This window comes from Tachysurus fulvidraco, chromosome 20, assembly GCF_022655615.1.
Source record: "Tachysurus fulvidraco isolate hzauxx_2018 chromosome 20, HZAU_PFXX_2.0, whole genome shotgun sequence".
NCBI classification, from domain to species: domain Eukaryota; kingdom Metazoa; phylum Chordata; class Actinopteri; order Siluriformes; family Bagridae; genus Tachysurus; species Tachysurus fulvidraco.
Genome location: NC_062537.1, coordinates 17,855,880 through 17,873,900, shown reverse-complemented (window position 1 = coordinate 17,873,900; position 18,021 = coordinate 17,855,880). Strand labels below are relative to the sequence as shown.

The following is an 18,021-nucleotide window of genomic DNA, read 5'->3' as shown; positions in this document are numbered from 1 at the left end:
GAACCCGGCGGTTCATTTCATCCATTTGAGCTCTTACTTGGCAGCGTTCCAGGCAGACTGCTTTAAGCTAGATAAAGAGAAGTCACATCTATAATTGTATGCTGGTAGTGTTCGAAGAGGTCCAGGCTTCATGCAAGTTAATGTACAATAGAATCAGTGTTTAATTTAATTCTAGGTTATCACCATTTAGTGAAGACCAAGAGAACATCTTTGTAAATATTACAAACATTTACAATATAGAAGACCAACCCAGAATGTCAATGATTTTGATCCCATCCCTGATACCCCAGATACCCCCACCTCCACACATAACAGCCATCACCCACCCCCTCGTCCATCCATCCTAAACATCCACCCCTTGAATCTCAACCACCCACACACCCATTCATCACACCCACCCTGCCATCTATCCATCCCCACACTTTGTTCCCTTATATCTCATCCACCCACACATCCATCCATCCATCCATCTATCCCACCTGATGCATCCCATCCAAACTATTCATCCATCTCACCCACCCAACCCACATTTCTATTCATCCCAACCTCCTGTCTATCCATCCCATCCATCCGTCCGTCCGTCCGTCCATTAAAAAAAGAGAAAAAATACATTTAAAGATCTTCCTATCACTACATTTGTGTACACGATGCAATATGTTTAACGATATGATGATGCAGTAGCTTTAGTATGTGTCTGGATTTGTGGATGTAGCATACCTTAAAAACGATTTAAATATAAAAGAGTGTATTTTTAAACACTGTAGATGTAACTTTTAGCAAACGTTTAACTCATTTTGAGCAGAACCTTTCAGTATGCCTGACGGTACTAACCCCATGACAAGGAACAGTACAGATTCGAACCTTCTTTTCTTTAGTATTTGATCTAACGTTAAAGAACTATTTAAAATACATGACCGAAAATCTTTGTACAGGTTTCTTGAGAAACTTGTTCAAAGTGGACTTAAACTGTCTCAGTGTTTCATCAGAGATACATCATCACACTCTTACTCTGTAGTTAGTACGGGTTATTATTCTGTGGAAACACAGTGTAGAGTATATTTATACTATGTGACGCTGTTCGGTTTAACGAGCATGTATTCGTTTCAGCACTGACGTCCCAGTGTAGTCAAAAAAGATTTTGGTGCAGAGATCCTCTGGTTATTATATAAGCAGGAAGACCCAGAAGCCCTCAGGATAGTCGCCCCACCCTTATTTTGCTGATCCCGTCAACACGCACTTCCCCCACACTCGTCACTCTCGACCTGCCCTTCTCACCCAGAAAAGGGCCGCTCCAGTTTCTTACATCTCTATTTTAACTTATATCACACACACACACACACACACACACACACATTTAAACCCATTTTGTTTGTTTTGACTTGCAGATGTCATTCAGTTTGGGCAAACAAAACGTCTGCGTAAACCCCCGTGTCATTAAAAGCTAATAATGTGTCTTATTGTTTATTCAGCTTTAACTCACCTGTTTCAGCTCATCAAAGCACCGACACACCGTTCGCCCACACACTTACACACACTTACACACACTTACACACACTTACACAGACCTACACACACTTACACACACTTACACAGACTTAGCACTTAATACCAACACAAATGAATGGCAGAATTTGTATCATGATGCATTTTTCTTGGATTTTTATTGTCTGGTTTTGTTTTATGGCTTTTCCAACTGACTTGTTTGTAGATTTAAGCTGAGTGAAATTGAGAGATTCAAAATTTTATCAAAATAAATAAATAAATAGATAAACGGTTGTTAAATTATTAGATGAAATAAATATAAATCTGACTAATATAATATAAATAATTAAATATCATTATCAGTAGAAAACCAATAAAATGTAATTTAATTGAAACAAATAAATCCATGTTTCTAAAAGTATAAATATAAATATGTCTAATATAAAATCCAAAATTAAATGTCAATGTCAATAAGATACCAATAATAAATAACACATTATTGATTATTGCCGCTATTTAAAGAGCCTGAATTTTTTTAGTGACATATGGGCAGATTTATATTTTATTTTTCCTTTAACTGCATATTTTTAAAGCACACTATTTATTTATTAGTATTTTTTGGCAACAGAAATCAAGAGTTGGAAAAAATATTTGAGCCCGTCTGTTTTTCTGCGTGTCTTGCAGGTTGTCCTTCTACTCCGGTCACTCCTCCTTCTCCATGTATTGTATGCTGTTCTTGGCAGTAAGTATTTATTTATAACAGTATAAAAAACAATATCATCATCCTCATCCTTTTGCCTCGCCAAACAGCTGAGCAGCACCTTAATGACGTCTCTCATCCAACTGCACCTCGTTACTGAATGTCAGAAATGGCTTATCTTCTCACCTTTGATAAAGCAACACTTTTATTTTATTTTTGGTTGTAAGATTCAAATCATTATAGTTACCGGTGCGGTTGTTGCACTGTTTCAGCCCAGATGTGCCTTAAACCACAGTCCAGCACCAACACAGACCTTTGTGTTATGATGATGATGAGGATGATTATAGTTGGGGTTCTACAGATCACTATGTTCACAACAGGAGGATCAAGTTTATGACCATCGACGCTGACGTGAAGTGGCAGTTCCACATTTTTTTAACCACGTTGTACATTTCTGATGCAGTACAAAGTGTAATCAGTATAATTGGAATTGCCCGTCCCTAAAGAACGTTGTAATTACGGTGTAAACACAGACGAGATGTGTTTCTCTGCCACGAGTATTGAAGCAGGGAACTTCACTCAGAAATACAATGTTAAAATACAGCTTTGGAACTTGGCGTTTCTTCACATTTTAGATCCTTTATTACGACTTTTTAATCACCAACTTTTGTCTATTGTTATTTATTGTACGTCGACTCAAATGAAATTAAATCACTTTTTCCACATCACATCAACATCCCTCCATATTTTATGTAGGAAACTTGTTGAAGCAGCTTTGTTGTTTTGATCCATAAAACATCTGGTGCACGATATTACATTATGATGTCATTATTATATCTGTCAGGCACGTCGTACCCATCACTGATCTTTTAGTGAAGAACTAAATATTTACACTATCATCATCATCATCATCATGCCGCTACGCTCGGCTGCGTCACACCGACCTGTTGTTGATTACGTCACTATAATTTCGTTTAATTCCTTACAGAAACATCTCTCTGAGTTTGTGTGTGTTTTGTTTAGTTCTGGGAACACACACACTGGGTGTCACGGTGTTTGTGACGCCTGAATGCAGTTGAAATATACCTCAGTGTGAAATCTACTACTCTCACAAGTATCAGATGATCCACTCTTCCCTCTCTCAGCTTTATCTGCAGGCTCGGATGAAGTACGAATGGGCTCGACTCCTGCGACCCACAATCCAGTTCTTCCTGATTGCTGCATCTGTATATACAGGACTGTCCCGTGTCTCTGACTATAAACACCACTGGAGTGACGTCCTCACGGGCCTCCTACAGGGAGCCGTCATGGCCTTACTGGTGGTGAGGCTCTTTTTTCCATCTACACTTAGACTGGGTTTAGAAAAATAACCAGATCTGATTTTATCCTGTCGTCACTGCAGCTTTACTGATTAATTCAGTCTGATGCATGACTTCAGCTGTAACCCATCAGAAGTTCAGCAACATCCCGATGTCCTCCATCTGGTCCTCTCTCTCTCATACATGCACACACACTGCCACACACACACAGTCACAGTTTCTTCTTTATTTGAATGCACTAGCTGTAACCTGACTAGCTAGCATCTGCTTTCCAGTGTGACCCGTTTTTTTTAGTGCATTACACAAAGCTTTAATGAAAATGTACAAAAATAAAAGCATGTCTGCTTTAATGTGGTTTAGCCCAGGGGCTGTAACTTTGTATAGCTAGGGACTTCTTTATTCCTTAAAGAAAAGGTATCATTCCTTAGAGCAGATCTTGCTTTAAATGTGTAAATAGTGCACATGCATACGGAGCGTTTATTAATCCTGGATCACAGACTCAACAGAACCCTTTATTTATAGTCATAACTCAACTACGGAGGTTTGGATCAAATTCAAGTGAGCAGTCGATCTAGCCGACTACAACAAGTAATCTTTAGTAATAAGATTAGATATAGTAATCTTTCACTGTGGGGGGGGCACGGTGGCTTAGTGGTTAGCACGTTAGCCTCATACCTCCAGGGTTGGGAGTTCGATTCCCACCTCTGCCTTGTGTGTGTGGAGTTTGCATTTTCTCCCCGTGCCTCAGGGGTTTCCTCCCCGGAACAAAGACATGCAGGGTAGGTTGATTGGTAGGCATCTATGGACAAATGTCCGTAGTCTGTGTGTGTGCCTCGTATCCTGCCTTGATGCCCGATGACGCCTGAGATGTTTGGATAAGTGGTAGAAAATGAATAAATCTTTCACTGTTAATGTGTCATTTCTAAAAACATATATATAAAATGGTGTGTATTCTCTTCTTTCTTGATTGGAGTTATACATCATTTATGCTCTATACAGTACTTACCTCAGTTTCATCTGAAACAATCGTACGTCGTGTGTAAGCTACTGACTGATGGGAGTTTTGTTCTGCTACACTACAACAGTCAGTGTGTGTAGTGAAGCTGCTGCTGCTGTGATTTGGACACGATGAGCACGTCGAGGTTTGTTCCCTGGTGGTCTGGCAGTGAGGCTCCCACGCTCTCACCTAGCAGGGAACCGACCCAGTTCCAGCCCAGAGCCAGGATAAAAAAGGTTGTTATAAAGAGTGTTGTGTCAGGAAGGGCATGCAGGATAAACCCATGCCAAATGGAATACGCAGATCCACTGTGGTGACCCCTAACAGCGGCGGCTACAGGAAAAGGACCGGCGCCAAACGAAAACGTTTGTTTTGTAAACGCTAACAGGAAGTAGCTGCCCTACTCTTAGCTCTTATCCTGGTGGGACTGGTAAACTCTGGCTAGTCGTCTTAACGCAAGTGATTTACACGCAAGTGATGCATGTAAATCGCTCACAGCACGTAAACAGTCGCATGTGTTACTTCTGAAGTTATAAAAAACACACTTTTTTTTAATAAAGAGAACAAACGTTCCCCGTCCGAACGCGGCATTACTACATGAACTCAGCTGGAGTTAGTGATTATTCCACCTCTTTATTTTAATCCGTGTTCCACCTCTTTTCACGTCCAAGTATCACATTTACACGTTTCTTCCTTACTTTTCTCCCTCAGGTCTTCTTCGTGTCCGATTTCTTCAAGAAGCCGGCATCCCCGCAGAAAGAGGACGATATGGGGCACACCAACCTACAGGAGACGCCGACTAACGGAAACCACTATGACATCACTAGCTGAAGCTACAAGGAACCGTCGCTCTGCGTCTCGCTGTTCCGACAGCGGGGTCGGATGTCAGAGCGTGAGGAAGGACCACTGGGGTGGAAACCTGTGAATGTATCCCCCGCTTTCCCCATCTCTGCTACACCCAGACTCTGCATCCCATGATGCCTTTGGGCTGCCGATGCTGCTTTTCCTGTGTATGATGCTAACAGATTTGCTTCTTCAAGCAAAGTTTTTTTTAAATAAAGAAATATAAACTCGCTATACACTTTTTTTAATTAAAATTCTATTAAAACATTATGTACAAAACGCATTTTGAAGACAAAAGAAAGGAGGCATGAGTGTCGTGAAGCTGAACAATAAATATGTTCCGTCCGCACCGTCTTCACCTTGTCTTTATGAAACATAAAAGAAACAAAAGAGCAGCTTCATCCATCACAGGTAAAGACTGGCAGCAAACACGATGTCACGCTTGATCTTCGTGATGCCTGGTGAAGAACAAAAAAGAAAAAAAACCAAGAGACAAGAAATAATTAGTAAAAGTAATTGTATCAAATATGAAGAAATTGTAAAAAAAAAAAAAAAAATTCAGCCCAAAGGTTTTTTTTATTCCCTCTGAGCTACAAACAGTTCACTGTTCACCTTCCCATCAGTTCAATAAGAAGAAAAAGTCTGAAACTTATTCTAGCATTTGAAATGTTTCCACAAAGATCCAGCAATAACAACTATACACGGAACTGAACTTTTGGGATGGAAAAGAAGGGAAAGGCGTCGTACCGAGAGCGAACTTGTTCTCCAGCTCAGTGTTCCCGATGGCCTTGGCCGCTTGGCACATCTGCCGCAGAAGCTCCTCCAGGCGCCTCATGCAGCGAATAATGCTGCCTAAAATTGCATGGGGGGGGGGGGGGGGGGAATACAAGTATGCATATGAGTGGAGGAGAAAAGAAATAGAAATTGCTCCATGTCCTCCCTATGGAGCGATAACAAGCAGCCGGTTCTCTCTTGCCTGACGGCATACCGAGCGAATCGTGTCACTTTCTGGCCCTTTTCTTCACTAACACACGGTTTGCTTCCATTACATGTTGATTTCTTTCTTTTAAAAAAGGTTGATAGTTCTTGGAACAAGACTCCTTTTTGCACCAGGGAGCAACAAACTCAACTGTGTGTGTGCGTGTGTGTGTAAGGGCGGGGGGTAGTACAAAAAGTGCCAGGAACTCCATCTCCTCCGCTTCCGTGTTTTCAGGTTCATCCTGTGCCTTCAATTTAATTCATCATGCTGCTTTCACTCAACCTCCCAGTTACACAGAGTGAGCCAGGCTTTCCTTTCCTACGCTACGCCTGCGGTTCTACATTAAATCTCAACATCACAACGTGTGTTTAACTTGCCGAGGAGTATCAGGTCTTACTGCACCAGTTATTAGTCCTTACCTATAGAGTCTAGTCTATTAACTAGTTATGTTTTTTTCCCCCATTTGTAGAACATTTTAGAACAAAGCTTCCATAAACATTTAAAAGAAACTGTGTGTGTGTGTGTGTGTGTGTGCAGTAAGCGCATGTTCTCTTGGCATGGTACAGAAAATACTTCTCCAGAAATCCATAGCCGGATAGTTATTAGCGACGGAGGTCCTTATGGAATCAGGACAACATGAGACTCGCTGCCAAGAACTCAACATGTTCCTCAGTTCCTACAGGAGAGAATTCTGTTACACAATCACACTGCTGTCACTGGTTAAGTCGTGTAGAGCGTTTACTGATACTGACAAGGAAAGGAAAGGGAAGGAATGAAACAAAAAGAGAGCGAAAAAAAAAAAGAAGAAAAAAGTGCACAGGCAAGAAAGAAAAATATCACCTTCGAAAACGTCCGTCATTTTGCAGATCTGGGAGAAGGAGGCTCCGTTGGCCCACGTGTACACTACGTCCATGAGGTGAGGGCGGAACTGGTTCAGGTAGGCATCCTCGTCCACGTCCAGCTTTGCCTCGGCTGAGATTTTAGCGATGCGCTTGGCACATTCCTGTTGATCAGATTCAGATTAGATAAAACCCTGTTACAGCTGTACTGCTATAGTGGAAGACTTTCTGGAGCTCTGAGGTGCAAATCGTTGCCCCTGCAACAGTTTTAATACATAAAAAAAAAAAGAAATAAAATGCTGAAAAACCTTACTGGAAAATACAGAGATGGTCTTTATCACCGTGGGCTTCGTACCATGACAAAATCTAAGCCAATCATTTTGCAGTATGGAACGTCATGTGACTTCAGAATCTGTAGTTTTAAATCAGGGTTTGACTTTAGTCACCTTCGTGAGTGGCTTTCTCTTTTCGTCCACCGAGCTGTGGAGGCATTATGTTTATGGCCGAGTGATGAAATGCTTAGAGGATTTATATGGACTACTCGTTGGATCCTGTAGAGGAACTGATACAAGGCCAAATGTCTGAAGGTTTTCTTCATACAGAGATATTCAGTACGTCTTCACGTACACAAACTCGATGCCCATTTCAGGCTAGATTTCTTCCTATTGGTTTGTAAACAATCTACATCATGCATCCTTTTTAAAAGTAGGATCTGTATTAAAAGACTCTTAATAGTAGGGGATTACGCAACATCTGGACTTGGGACAGACGCAGTGACACGTCGACTGCAGATGTTGCAATTTAGAAAGTAACATCACGGTGTAAAACATAACGATGCTATATAAATGCTTTAAAAATAGCAATATAAAGTTCATCACTGTAATAACAAAGTCCTGATGCAAGCCCACGTGTAGAAGTGGTCTGAAAAAGCCAGGACTCTTCCCAGGGGCCATGTGTTGTCTTGGAAATAGGACCGAGTTTATATCTGGAGCATGAATACGACCTAAATCATACTGGAGCTGCATGAACCATCACAGTGTGTGTGTTACCTGCATCTGTCGGAGTGGGCCAGCTAACTGCTCTGTAAGTTTAGGCATCTCATTAGCCTATGGAGAGAGAAGGAGAGAGGGAGAGGAGAGAGCAGGAACAATATTCATTAAAAGGAAAGAAAATAAACCCGACTCGCAGCATTTAGCGAGCTCACTATAAAAATATGAAATGTAAACCAGGCAACAATAAATGAGGGCACACAAGGAAAATAAAACACGTGTCAGGAACATAAATCTCAGAACGTGCTGTTCCAGTAGCTACCACAAGCTGACCACGAGTCCCGTCCTCGCAGTGAGCTGCGGCGGTACTCACCGACTCGTATTTAAAAGGTTTTATGAGATTTGAGGCATGTTGCGTAGAGGCCACATTCTCAAGACGCTCAGATCAGGCCAGGCCTCGTATTAAAGGCAGAGCCAGGGGTCTATTAAGTCAATAAAATATCTGCACAGAGGAGAAACTCCAGGCTCTGCGCACACACACACACGTTTGTAACCTTGTCTCTGTTCTTTTACGTGCATTAATGAAGGAGCTGTGGGGTAAAGGGGACCATCAGATACTCAGATACTGAGAGAGCCACCAAAAAGCCTACGTTCATTCATGCTGGAAGCTTCAGAACTCATCAGAAGCTGCTATGTATTGGTGAGGGTCAGTGTGGGATTTGCTTAGATTTGTACAAATGGAACCAACCAGGTCAGAAAATATCATTAGGACACAAAATAACTGCTTGCGGTTGGTTCTGACCTGGTTGGTTAGTGCTGGTCTGACTTTCTTCCACAATGAGTGAGTGTACAGAATTCAGTCCAATCTTGCCAATTCTTGCAAAAATCTCAAAGTTTATGGGGACGCAGGACGGGTCAGACCTCCGTCTTCTTGGGGACCCGTGACCTCCTTCAGAAGCAGGCAGGATTGGACAGAAGAATAAGTGGCCAGAGTAAGTGTGAGTGGTCAGGAGTATCAGAAAGAGGGCAGGATTTCTGACAAATTCATCAAACGTTCATATATCGTCATCAGGACAGTTTGCCTTCAAGAGTCATGTTTGGTCAGTTACGTTTTGGGGGCTGATGGGATTCTGGATTTGTCTGAATTCCTTCTGTAGACGGAGGGAGGGATCTTTTTTTTAAGGAGTAAGCAGGAGTGCTCAGATTTCCTTTGAGAATAAGTACAATCAAAATCCTTCAAAAATTGCTTCAGGAGTGATTGGGACTTCCTTCAGGAGAGGGCAGGTTCAGTCTGAATTCTGTTGGTGCAGCCAGATTTGGGATTAAATAAGCCCCATGATCACCTCTGTGGTGAGGCCAGGAAGTCTGAAGCACTTCACACACAAAGCTTCATCTTACGACCACCAAGAACTGCAGGCTTGAGGTATCTTCCTCTGAGACTGAAGTTGGACTACAACTAAAACTGTATATCGGTTCAGCTGAACACTACGGTACAGGCATCTGGCTTTAACAGTCAGAAATAAAGAGACAGAAGCACTGGGGTGCGACACAGACATTTGTAGGTCAAAAGTTAAACCTGAGTTTTTTTAAGCCGTAATGCGCTCAGAGGACTCGAGCTGTGCTGTCTGCAGTGTGCGTGAGAGAGACGACAGGTGGAAACGCTTCAAAATGACAGCTGACGGAGGAGAGAAACCAGCTGTCTCGCACGGATTCACATGATGCCAAGCGAGCAAGCAACAACACACACAAACACCTTCCATGCTTGATCACAATCGTGGTGTGCAAGTGTCTTAAAATAGTGCAAAATATGACTTGTATAATAAGCGTGTCCTTTTCCACTGCATCGACCTCTCAGTCATTATGAGGAGCAAATTATTATTATTATTATTATTAACACCTTTTCCCTTACCTTTGTGGATGTAATTATATGAACAGACTACATTCACATTCTTGTTTTTTCCTGTCACAGTAAACAAAGTCAGTCATCGGTTGTAAATTACCATATAAAAAGATCACAACGTCATCAGGGTAACATTTACTGACCGAGCGCCTGGCAGGAAAACGATCACTAATGCCAAGTTAATCACGTATTCTGAGCTCACTCGTTTAATCAGAGCTTGTGTTGCCAAATGTCAGAAAAATCAGACTCCAAATAAACTCGGAATGAGAGACGTTTGGTGATGTGGACAGAATCATCTGACAATCGCTCACAGATGAGAGCAGGAAAGGAATGTAGTAACTCGATTACATTACATAACATGAGGATTGGTCCAGGCTTTAAGTCTCATCGCAAAAACGGACTTACTCGGGTTACAAGCTTCTCACTTTTCACTTCAATTCCCATGAAACACATCGTACATCAGCGCCGTGGCACCGTGCCGCGAAAAGTCGGTCTAATCCACATGACGAGAGCTCCATATGTGCTACCGGCACGACAGCATGCATCGTTTTTAATCAAGAAATCTAACGTCCACATATACAGCTGTGTAAACGAACCATGCAGGAGGACGAACACTGAAGGCTTTTGGCCAGCTGGAATTACAACACGAGTAAAACACCACAGGATGATGTGGGACCCTGAGAACACGTGTCCTTTTTTTCTTGTTATAAAAGGGCATTTTTACACCTATTACTCCATTTGCTGAGTCAGAATCAGCAAAAAGTGACTTGTGGTTCGACACGGCACTTAATAAAACGAACCAAACGGTTAAATAAACACACCACAAACAACGATGGAGAACAAACCTTTGCCAATCAAAGCCAACACTAAATAAATAATTAGGTAAATGTATAAATAGCTAGAACATTTCTCTCTCTATCTCTATTTGTTGGTCACGTTCTTAGTGCAGTTATACCGCACTCAGTAACGTCACAGCTCCGAGATCTCAGCACACGTCCAACCAAGACAGGACTGAGTGCCAAACAAGTACAAATCTACGGAAACAAATGGCAAACAACGTGCGTCTATGATTTAGAAAAATAAAAATAAAAGAAAGACAATTAAAAAAGGAAAGAAAAGAAAAAAGGAAAAAGAAAAGAAAGAAAAGAAAAAAGGAAAGAAAGAAAAGAAAAAAGAAAAGAAAGAAAAAGAAAAGAAGGAAAGAAAGAAAGAAAAGAAAGAAAGAAGGAAAGAAAGAATAGAAGGAAAGAGAAGAAAAAAGGAAAAAGAAAAGGAAGAAAAGAAAAAAGGAAAGAAAGAAAAGAAAAAAGGAAAGAAAGAAAAGAAAAAAGAAAAGAAAGAAAAACTCCCCTCCTTCCCTCCCTCCCTCCTCCCTCCCGCCTTCCCTCCCTCCCCTCCTTCCTCTCGCCCCCCTTTCCCTCCCTCCCATCCTTCCATCCCCGTCCTCCCTTACCCGTCCTCCCCTCCCTCCCCCTCCCTCCTTCCCTCCTTCCCCCTCCCTCCTTACCGCCTTCCCCCTCACGGCTCGCCGCTCTGACCCGCCGCCTGCCCGCCCCCCCCGCCCGCCTTCCCCCCCTCAGACCACTTCCCCCCCGCCCTCCCAGCACAAAGAAAAAAGAAAGACAATTACAAAGGAAAGAGAGCAGCAGGTCCACATAAGACACCATCACTGCCACACACACAGTGTTACTGGATCACGTCACTGTGCCACACTGACCATATAAACAGCACTGAAGTTTAACACTGAAAATCATCAGGTTTCGATCTTTACATCAGTCGTCATTTTTGTCTTCCAGGGGATTCTGTTTCTTCAGGAAACCTACTTGTGTGTTGACATTTTATAAGCCTTTACCTTAAACGGGGAAATAAACAGAAGGTTTATAGTTACATTTTCCTGGAAGACGAAGCAGCTCAGTAAAGCTGTGGCCTGTTCAGCAGTCAGGTCGTTAAAGAGGCCGTTAAACACCATCTCGGTCAGGAGCAGCTCGTCCGCACTGTAACACACACCCATATTAACGTGAGTGGGTCAGACATCTCCCATAACTCCATCCCTATACAATGTGTACATTTCTTATTTAAAGAGCAGAACGTGAACAGAGAATTGAACACTTGGGTCTCGAGAGTGTTATGAGTGGACGCTTCACCTGCTGATCTCACAGGCGACTCGGCCCTTCACCTCGATGACGTCAGAGGATGTGGCGAACCCGAGGCGGCGCAGCACGCGCTTCCGACACTTCAGCTCATCCATCTGCAGCACCGTGCGAGCTTTCTTCAGCTCCCGCTTTGCCACCTTGATATCACCGGCAACCTGCGACACACACACACACACACACACAAAACAACTGCGTCACATTACTCCTGGATATCACAGTAGGAAATGCTTTATGCATTTAGACAGACGTGAAGACTAATCTAGAGGGAAACGATCTCTTCGCACAATGACAGGCAGGGCTACGATGCACAAAGACAGTGCGTGTGAAACAGAGGTTGTGTGAGAATGCGAGACTGCTATATGGAGACAATAAGAGGTGTTTCTGGGTGTGCGTGTGTTGGCTGTTCAGGACGTTATGTCCACCCAGTGTTTTGCTTAAATTGCCACTGCTGTGTGTCAATACATAAGAACTCCAGGCTCAGTGACTGATATCTGTTTTTTTTTTATATGTTGTTTACAGACACGTTTAAGGTGAGGCTTCGTAAATGTGCAGTTAAGTGTGATCTGGCTTCAAGTAAAAGTACACGACAAGACTGTTTCCATCTCAGTATTTCTATTTTTATTTATATATATATATATATATATATATATATATATATATATATATATATATATATATATATATATATATATATATATATATAAATAAAAAGGCAACCTCTCCTGATCTGATCTCCAAAAGGAGGTCAGTTTCCTGCCTTTGTTTCTAGCAGGAAATGTTAAGTGCTTTAAACACGGAAAAAAAAAACGCTAGACCACCGTGTGTGGTCAATTTCCCCTGAATCAAGAACAATAAACCTGTCACAAACTGAATAAATAAAAACAAAATAATTTACTTCTTGTAGAAAAGTTTAACACAAAGAAGTGGGTTAAATGCTCAAAAATGCTAATAAGGTGTTATAATGCTGTACTGCTGTCTCTGCGTGTGTGTGTGTGTGTGTGTGTGTATACACGCACCACTGCTTTCTTCTCACACAGAGTGTAGGCAGCCCCGAGGTTGGGGTCAGTGTGGAGAGGGTGTGTGTACATCCTGTGTTCGAAGGCCTCCACCTTCTGTATGACTTTCTTCAGTCCGGAGTCTTTAATGCCCATATCGTCGATGGGGTCTAACAGAGGAAGACCATCAGGGAAACGTTTCTGTACCTCCTGAGAGAGAGACAGAGACAGAGAGAGACAGAGAGAGAGAAAGAGAGAGAGAGACACAGAGAGAGACCGAGAGAGAGAGAGAGTTACAAGAGTTACAAAAATGCAGTGAATAAGATCATAGTGTGTGCAGGACTGATGTCTTCAGCTACAAGAGAACTATACCGAACTAATATTTTGGTTATAAAATTCCCTAAAATTAAAAAACAAAAAAACCCACCATACCCATGTGTAAAGTATAGACATAATATATCATACATGTGTGTATAGAATTTTATATATATATATAAATTCTATAATACTTACACGCGTGTGTGTGTGTGTGTGTGTGTGTGTGTGTGTGAGAGAGAGAGAGTTACCTGGATGGATTTAAGCATGCTCTGTCGGTTGTCGTAGGGCCGCAGGTCTTTGGGGATGTAGAGTCGCACAGAGCTGATAGCAGTGAGGAGATTCAGCATGACTGGCACCACCTAATTAGATAAATAAATAAATATCAGGGAATCACTTTATAACCATCTATCACTCAATTATCTTCTATTAGAACCAGAGAAACTAAGATCCTTTCACACATCCATCCTCTGGGAATTGTTCAAGTCTATTTATAAAGGTTTTTCTTTTCAAATAGCAATCTGTTAAAATAATACTGACTGTCTCTACATACATACGTAAAAAACATCGCAACATCACCCTGTCGACCTTCTTACAGACACTTAGTGAGACGCTCCCAACACCATGGCACTTCCTTTTCTATATAATTCACTTAAAGATGCCCTGCCACACGCATTTCATTACTTTTGTGTTAATGTCTGAAGTTTACCATGGACTAACATTTTGTGTGGAAAAAATGCCTTGGTTACCTTGTTTCAAGCCATTCTAGTGTGTGGTATAGAAAGCCTGCAGGAAGACTCAGCTCGATTTGTGCCAGTTCTCATTAATATTCAATGAGCTATGCTGCTTGGCTCCGATTGGCTAACCGCTAGGATATGAGGGTATGACTATTCGTTCACTCAGCGCAATAAGGCCATGTTCACACTGCAGGTAAGTAGCCTAGGCTAGAGGAACTTTGTTTACAATCACCTGGAATTGCAGCAGAATGGCTTCTTCAGGTATACAGTGATGCTTTGAGATACGAGTTTAATTCGTTCCGTGACTTTGCTCGTATCTCAAATTGCTCGTCTCTCAAAATAATTTTCCCGTTTAAATGAATTGAAATCCCATTAATCCGTTCCAGCTCGCAAAATTCCACTCCAGTTGTTTTGTTTATGTGTTTTTGAATATGAAAAATGTTCAGTACCTGTATTTATAGATGACATTGTATAAAAACAGAGAAATGTTAAAAAAATAAACCGGTTTTACATTTTAGGGAAGATGTGCACGGAGGTTGAGGGAGGAGTAAACAGGCGGAGGAGTTAGGAGGAATCACACTTACACTTTCGTTCACTTACTCGCTACTGTACGCTCTTAATGCTACTTTACACTTAAATGGAACTTAACTAAACTTCACTAAAATTAACGAACGTAACTGAAACTCTTAACTTAGCTAAACTTAATTGCTACAATTTCTGTTTTCTTTACATTAAATTTTGCTTAATTTTCTTCATCGCTTTTCTGTTCACTTGTTTTTGCCTTTTTTGTCACTCTTTCCTCACTAACATCTGCCGGTCATTTTAATAAAAACCCGTCCGGTCGGCATATCGGATGCTGTGTAGTCGCACAAGTTAAAATATTTTTAACGAATCCAGCGCTTAAAACGGATCCGCAGATGTTCGACACCTCACGCAGCGCTTTTGCGACTCTCCATAGGAAATGAATGACTTCCGGTTTATCGGCCGTCGTCTTTAAGGCGGCTTTAACCGAGTGAGACGCAGGAAGCTGAGGCGGGGGAAACAGAGCACACGTGGTTCTTGGGGATCTTTGTTTCGGCAGCGGCGGCTCAGATGCTGGTATCTCGCGGCAAAAATATGGTCGAATCACAGCTCGTATCTAAAAAAAATTTGTATGTCAAAGTACTCGTATCTCGAGGCATCACTGTATAGACGTTCAGCCATCCTTGCTGTATAGGAAACTCACTGAGCTACACGAATTCTGTGGGTGCGGTCTCAAGTGGGAGAGCTCATGAATAGTAATGAGCTCCATCATTTCTACATCACTCTGAGCAGCTTTGCTAACTGACCTGGTTTCTCAGCTTATTTCTTTTCAGTGGCTAGAACTGACCGAGGAGGTAGCAGTTCATTTTCACATTCCCGACACACATCAAAAAATACAAGTAAAGACTGTTTTGTGTGGATGGGCACCTTTAAAAAGTCTGTACGTGTTCTACGTCCTTACCTGCATCTCTCCTTTCTCTCCCTGTGCTGCAGGTTTCGCTGCTTCCGTTGCTGCATTTTTCACACTTTCCTTACTGCAGTGTAATAAAACCTCCACTACATACAGAGGATCCAGATCACCAGTACTGGCCTAAAACACACACAACCTAAAGGTTCATATCTTTACAAAGGCTTAAACACTATAACATTGTGCAATTAAGCGCATTAGTAATTAAATAAATAAATATCGACGTGTGCACAGCCATCCGGCCGTCTGATGTGAACTGGGAAATGAATGAAGCCGACCTTGACATTCGCTTTCTTGGAGAAGTTAACGACGATGCCCCAGCCAAAATCCAAATCGTCCTTTTTCACCTGTAAAAGAGAAATGACGTGAAGGAGAAGGCAGGAGGTCAGAGGTCCCCCTGATAACCACCAGTCTGTAGGAAAGGCAAGTCACTGATGTGGATCAGGTAAGGAATCAATGCACAGGATTATAACTTAATAAACGAGAAAGAATTTGCACTAACATTAAAACGAGAATATTTCATTAAAGCAACAGAATACAGTTCTTAAAATAAGCCATCCTTAAAAATATTTTGGTTTGCAGTAACAGTTATTTATATTATATATATATATATATATATATATATATATATATATATATATATATATATATATATATATATATATATATATTTTCCCCCCAAGTTTCAATGTAAAAAAAGTACAATTTTGGTGATGGTGATTACGTAGGTACAGTACAGGCCAAAAGTTTGGACACACCTTCTCATTCAAAGAGAACATTTAGTTCATAAACAACTGAAAATACGTCATATTCTAGGTTCTTCAAAGTAGCCACCTTTTGCTTTGATTACTGCTTTGCACACTCTTGGCATTCTCTTGATGAGCTTCAAGAGGTCGTCACCTGAAATGGTCTTCCAACAGTCTTGCAGGAGTTCCCAGAGATGCTTAGCACTTGTTGGCCCTTTTGCCTTCACTCTGCGGTCCAGCTCACCCCAAACCATCTCGATCGGGTTCAGGTCTGGTGACTGTGGAGGCCAGGTCATCTGGTGCAGCACCCCATCACTCTCCTTCATGGTCAAATAGCCCTTACACAGCCTGGAGGTGTGTTTGGGGTCTTTTTTTTTTTTTTTCAGTTTTTTGTTATGTATATAATTCCACATGTGTTAATTTATAGTTTTGATGCCTTCAGTGTGAATCTACAATTTTCATAGTCATGAAAATAAAGAAAACTCTTTGAATGAGAAGGTGTGCCCAAACTTGGTCTGTACTGTATGACTAAACAAATTAGCATATCGTGACATCACTGCCTGGGTCTTCAACCCGTGCCTTCGGGCGCATTACCGCAAACCTTATTTTGATGGACAGTTTTTCCAGAACTTCTTGCCAAGTTAAAGCGGTGTCGAGCTGTTTTAACGTATTTTTTTAAAGTGTATTATGGTGCCTAAACCTGTGAATATTATTTATTATTATTTATTATTATAAAATAAATAAAAATAAAAAAATGGTAGGTCTTAAAGCAAATTTACAACCGGTAAGTCGGTCTGACTTAAAGCAAAAAAATAAAAAATTGAGTCGGTCCTAAATTGACAGGGTCGGTCAGGTTACGGCAAAGAATATTTTTAAGGATGGCCTAAGCATGCTGATTTAAACCTATTATAATAGCTTCTGAACAGAAAGATCACCTTGACCAGTCGGCCAGGCTGTAGAAAAGGCAGGCAGTATTTGGGTTTATGCACATATTCTTCTATGTCTTTGGCCAGCTTGGCTAACTGCTGGCGGATTTTATAGTAAGTGACCACGCTGTCCTCGTTGGGGATCTCGATGCTGTTGTACATCTCCTCCAGCTTCTGCATCTCTGAGGATGACAAAGAGAAACATTACATCACTGCTAGCGTTTGCTATAAAACGAACAAATAAGTCACGTAGTACCGTGCTGATGGTATCTACAAAGAGTGTGTGAGGGCAAAATGTCACACGGTTTCTTGCAATCATTTATTTGTATTTACGCTGGTCAGCTAACATCGGGTGTGAGGCGAAGGCAGACTGGATGGAACGCCGGTTCATCATAGGGCACTACACACACTTTAGGGCAATTTAGGGTTACCTATACACCTTCAGTTTCTGCAGAAGCCACATTTGTTTCCACGGAGACCAGGCAAAACTTTAAACTACTAGGATTATGGGAAGTGTGATACACTATTGGGGTCACGGTGGCTTAGTGGTTAGCACGTTTGCCTCACACCTCCAGGGTTGGGGTTCGATTCCCGCCTCCGCCTTGTGTGTGT

The 18,021-nt window shown here is 41.6% G+C and overlaps 2 protein-coding genes across 4 annotated transcripts in view; one reads left to right on the top strand and one right to left on the bottom strand.

Annotated features, from left to right (window-relative positions):
- plpp1a (phospholipid phosphatase 1a) overlaps positions 1-5,573 on the top strand; it is a 26,405-nt gene extending 20,832 nt beyond the window's left edge. For both annotated transcript variants that reach the window (XM_027175386.2, XM_027175387.2), the window contains exons 5-7: positions 2,167-2,224; positions 3,328-3,504; positions 5,210-5,573. In XM_027175386.2, coding sequence (XP_027031187.1) covers positions 2,167-2,224; positions 3,328-3,504; positions 5,210-5,329 — 355 coding nt within the window. In that variant the 3' untranslated portion in view covers positions 5,330-5,573. The remainder of the gene's footprint in view (positions 1-2,166; positions 2,225-3,327; positions 3,505-5,209) is intronic.
- The window catches only part of mtrex (Mtr4 exosome RNA helicase), a 27,024-nt gene continuing 14,572 nt past the window's right edge, over positions 5,570-18,021 (bottom strand). For both annotated transcript variants that reach the window (XM_027175356.2, XM_047805035.1), the window contains exons 17-27: positions 17,419-17,591; positions 16,016-16,084; positions 15,732-15,860; positions 13,763-13,873; positions 13,218-13,406; positions 12,193-12,356; positions 11,937-12,042; positions 8,209-8,265; positions 7,161-7,323; positions 6,089-6,193; positions 5,570-5,799 (exon numbers count right to left, since the gene is read on the bottom strand). In XM_027175356.2, the coding sequence (XP_027031157.1) occupies positions 5,747-5,799; positions 6,089-6,193; positions 7,161-7,323; positions 8,209-8,265; positions 11,937-12,042; positions 12,193-12,356; positions 13,218-13,406; positions 13,763-13,873; positions 15,732-15,860; positions 16,016-16,084; positions 17,419-17,591 (1,319 nt within the window). In that variant the 3' untranslated portion in view covers positions 5,570-5,746. The remainder of the gene's footprint in view (positions 5,800-6,088; positions 6,194-7,160; positions 7,324-8,208; positions 8,266-11,936; positions 12,043-12,192; positions 12,357-13,217; positions 13,407-13,762; positions 13,874-15,731; positions 15,861-16,015; positions 16,085-17,418; positions 17,592-18,021) is intronic.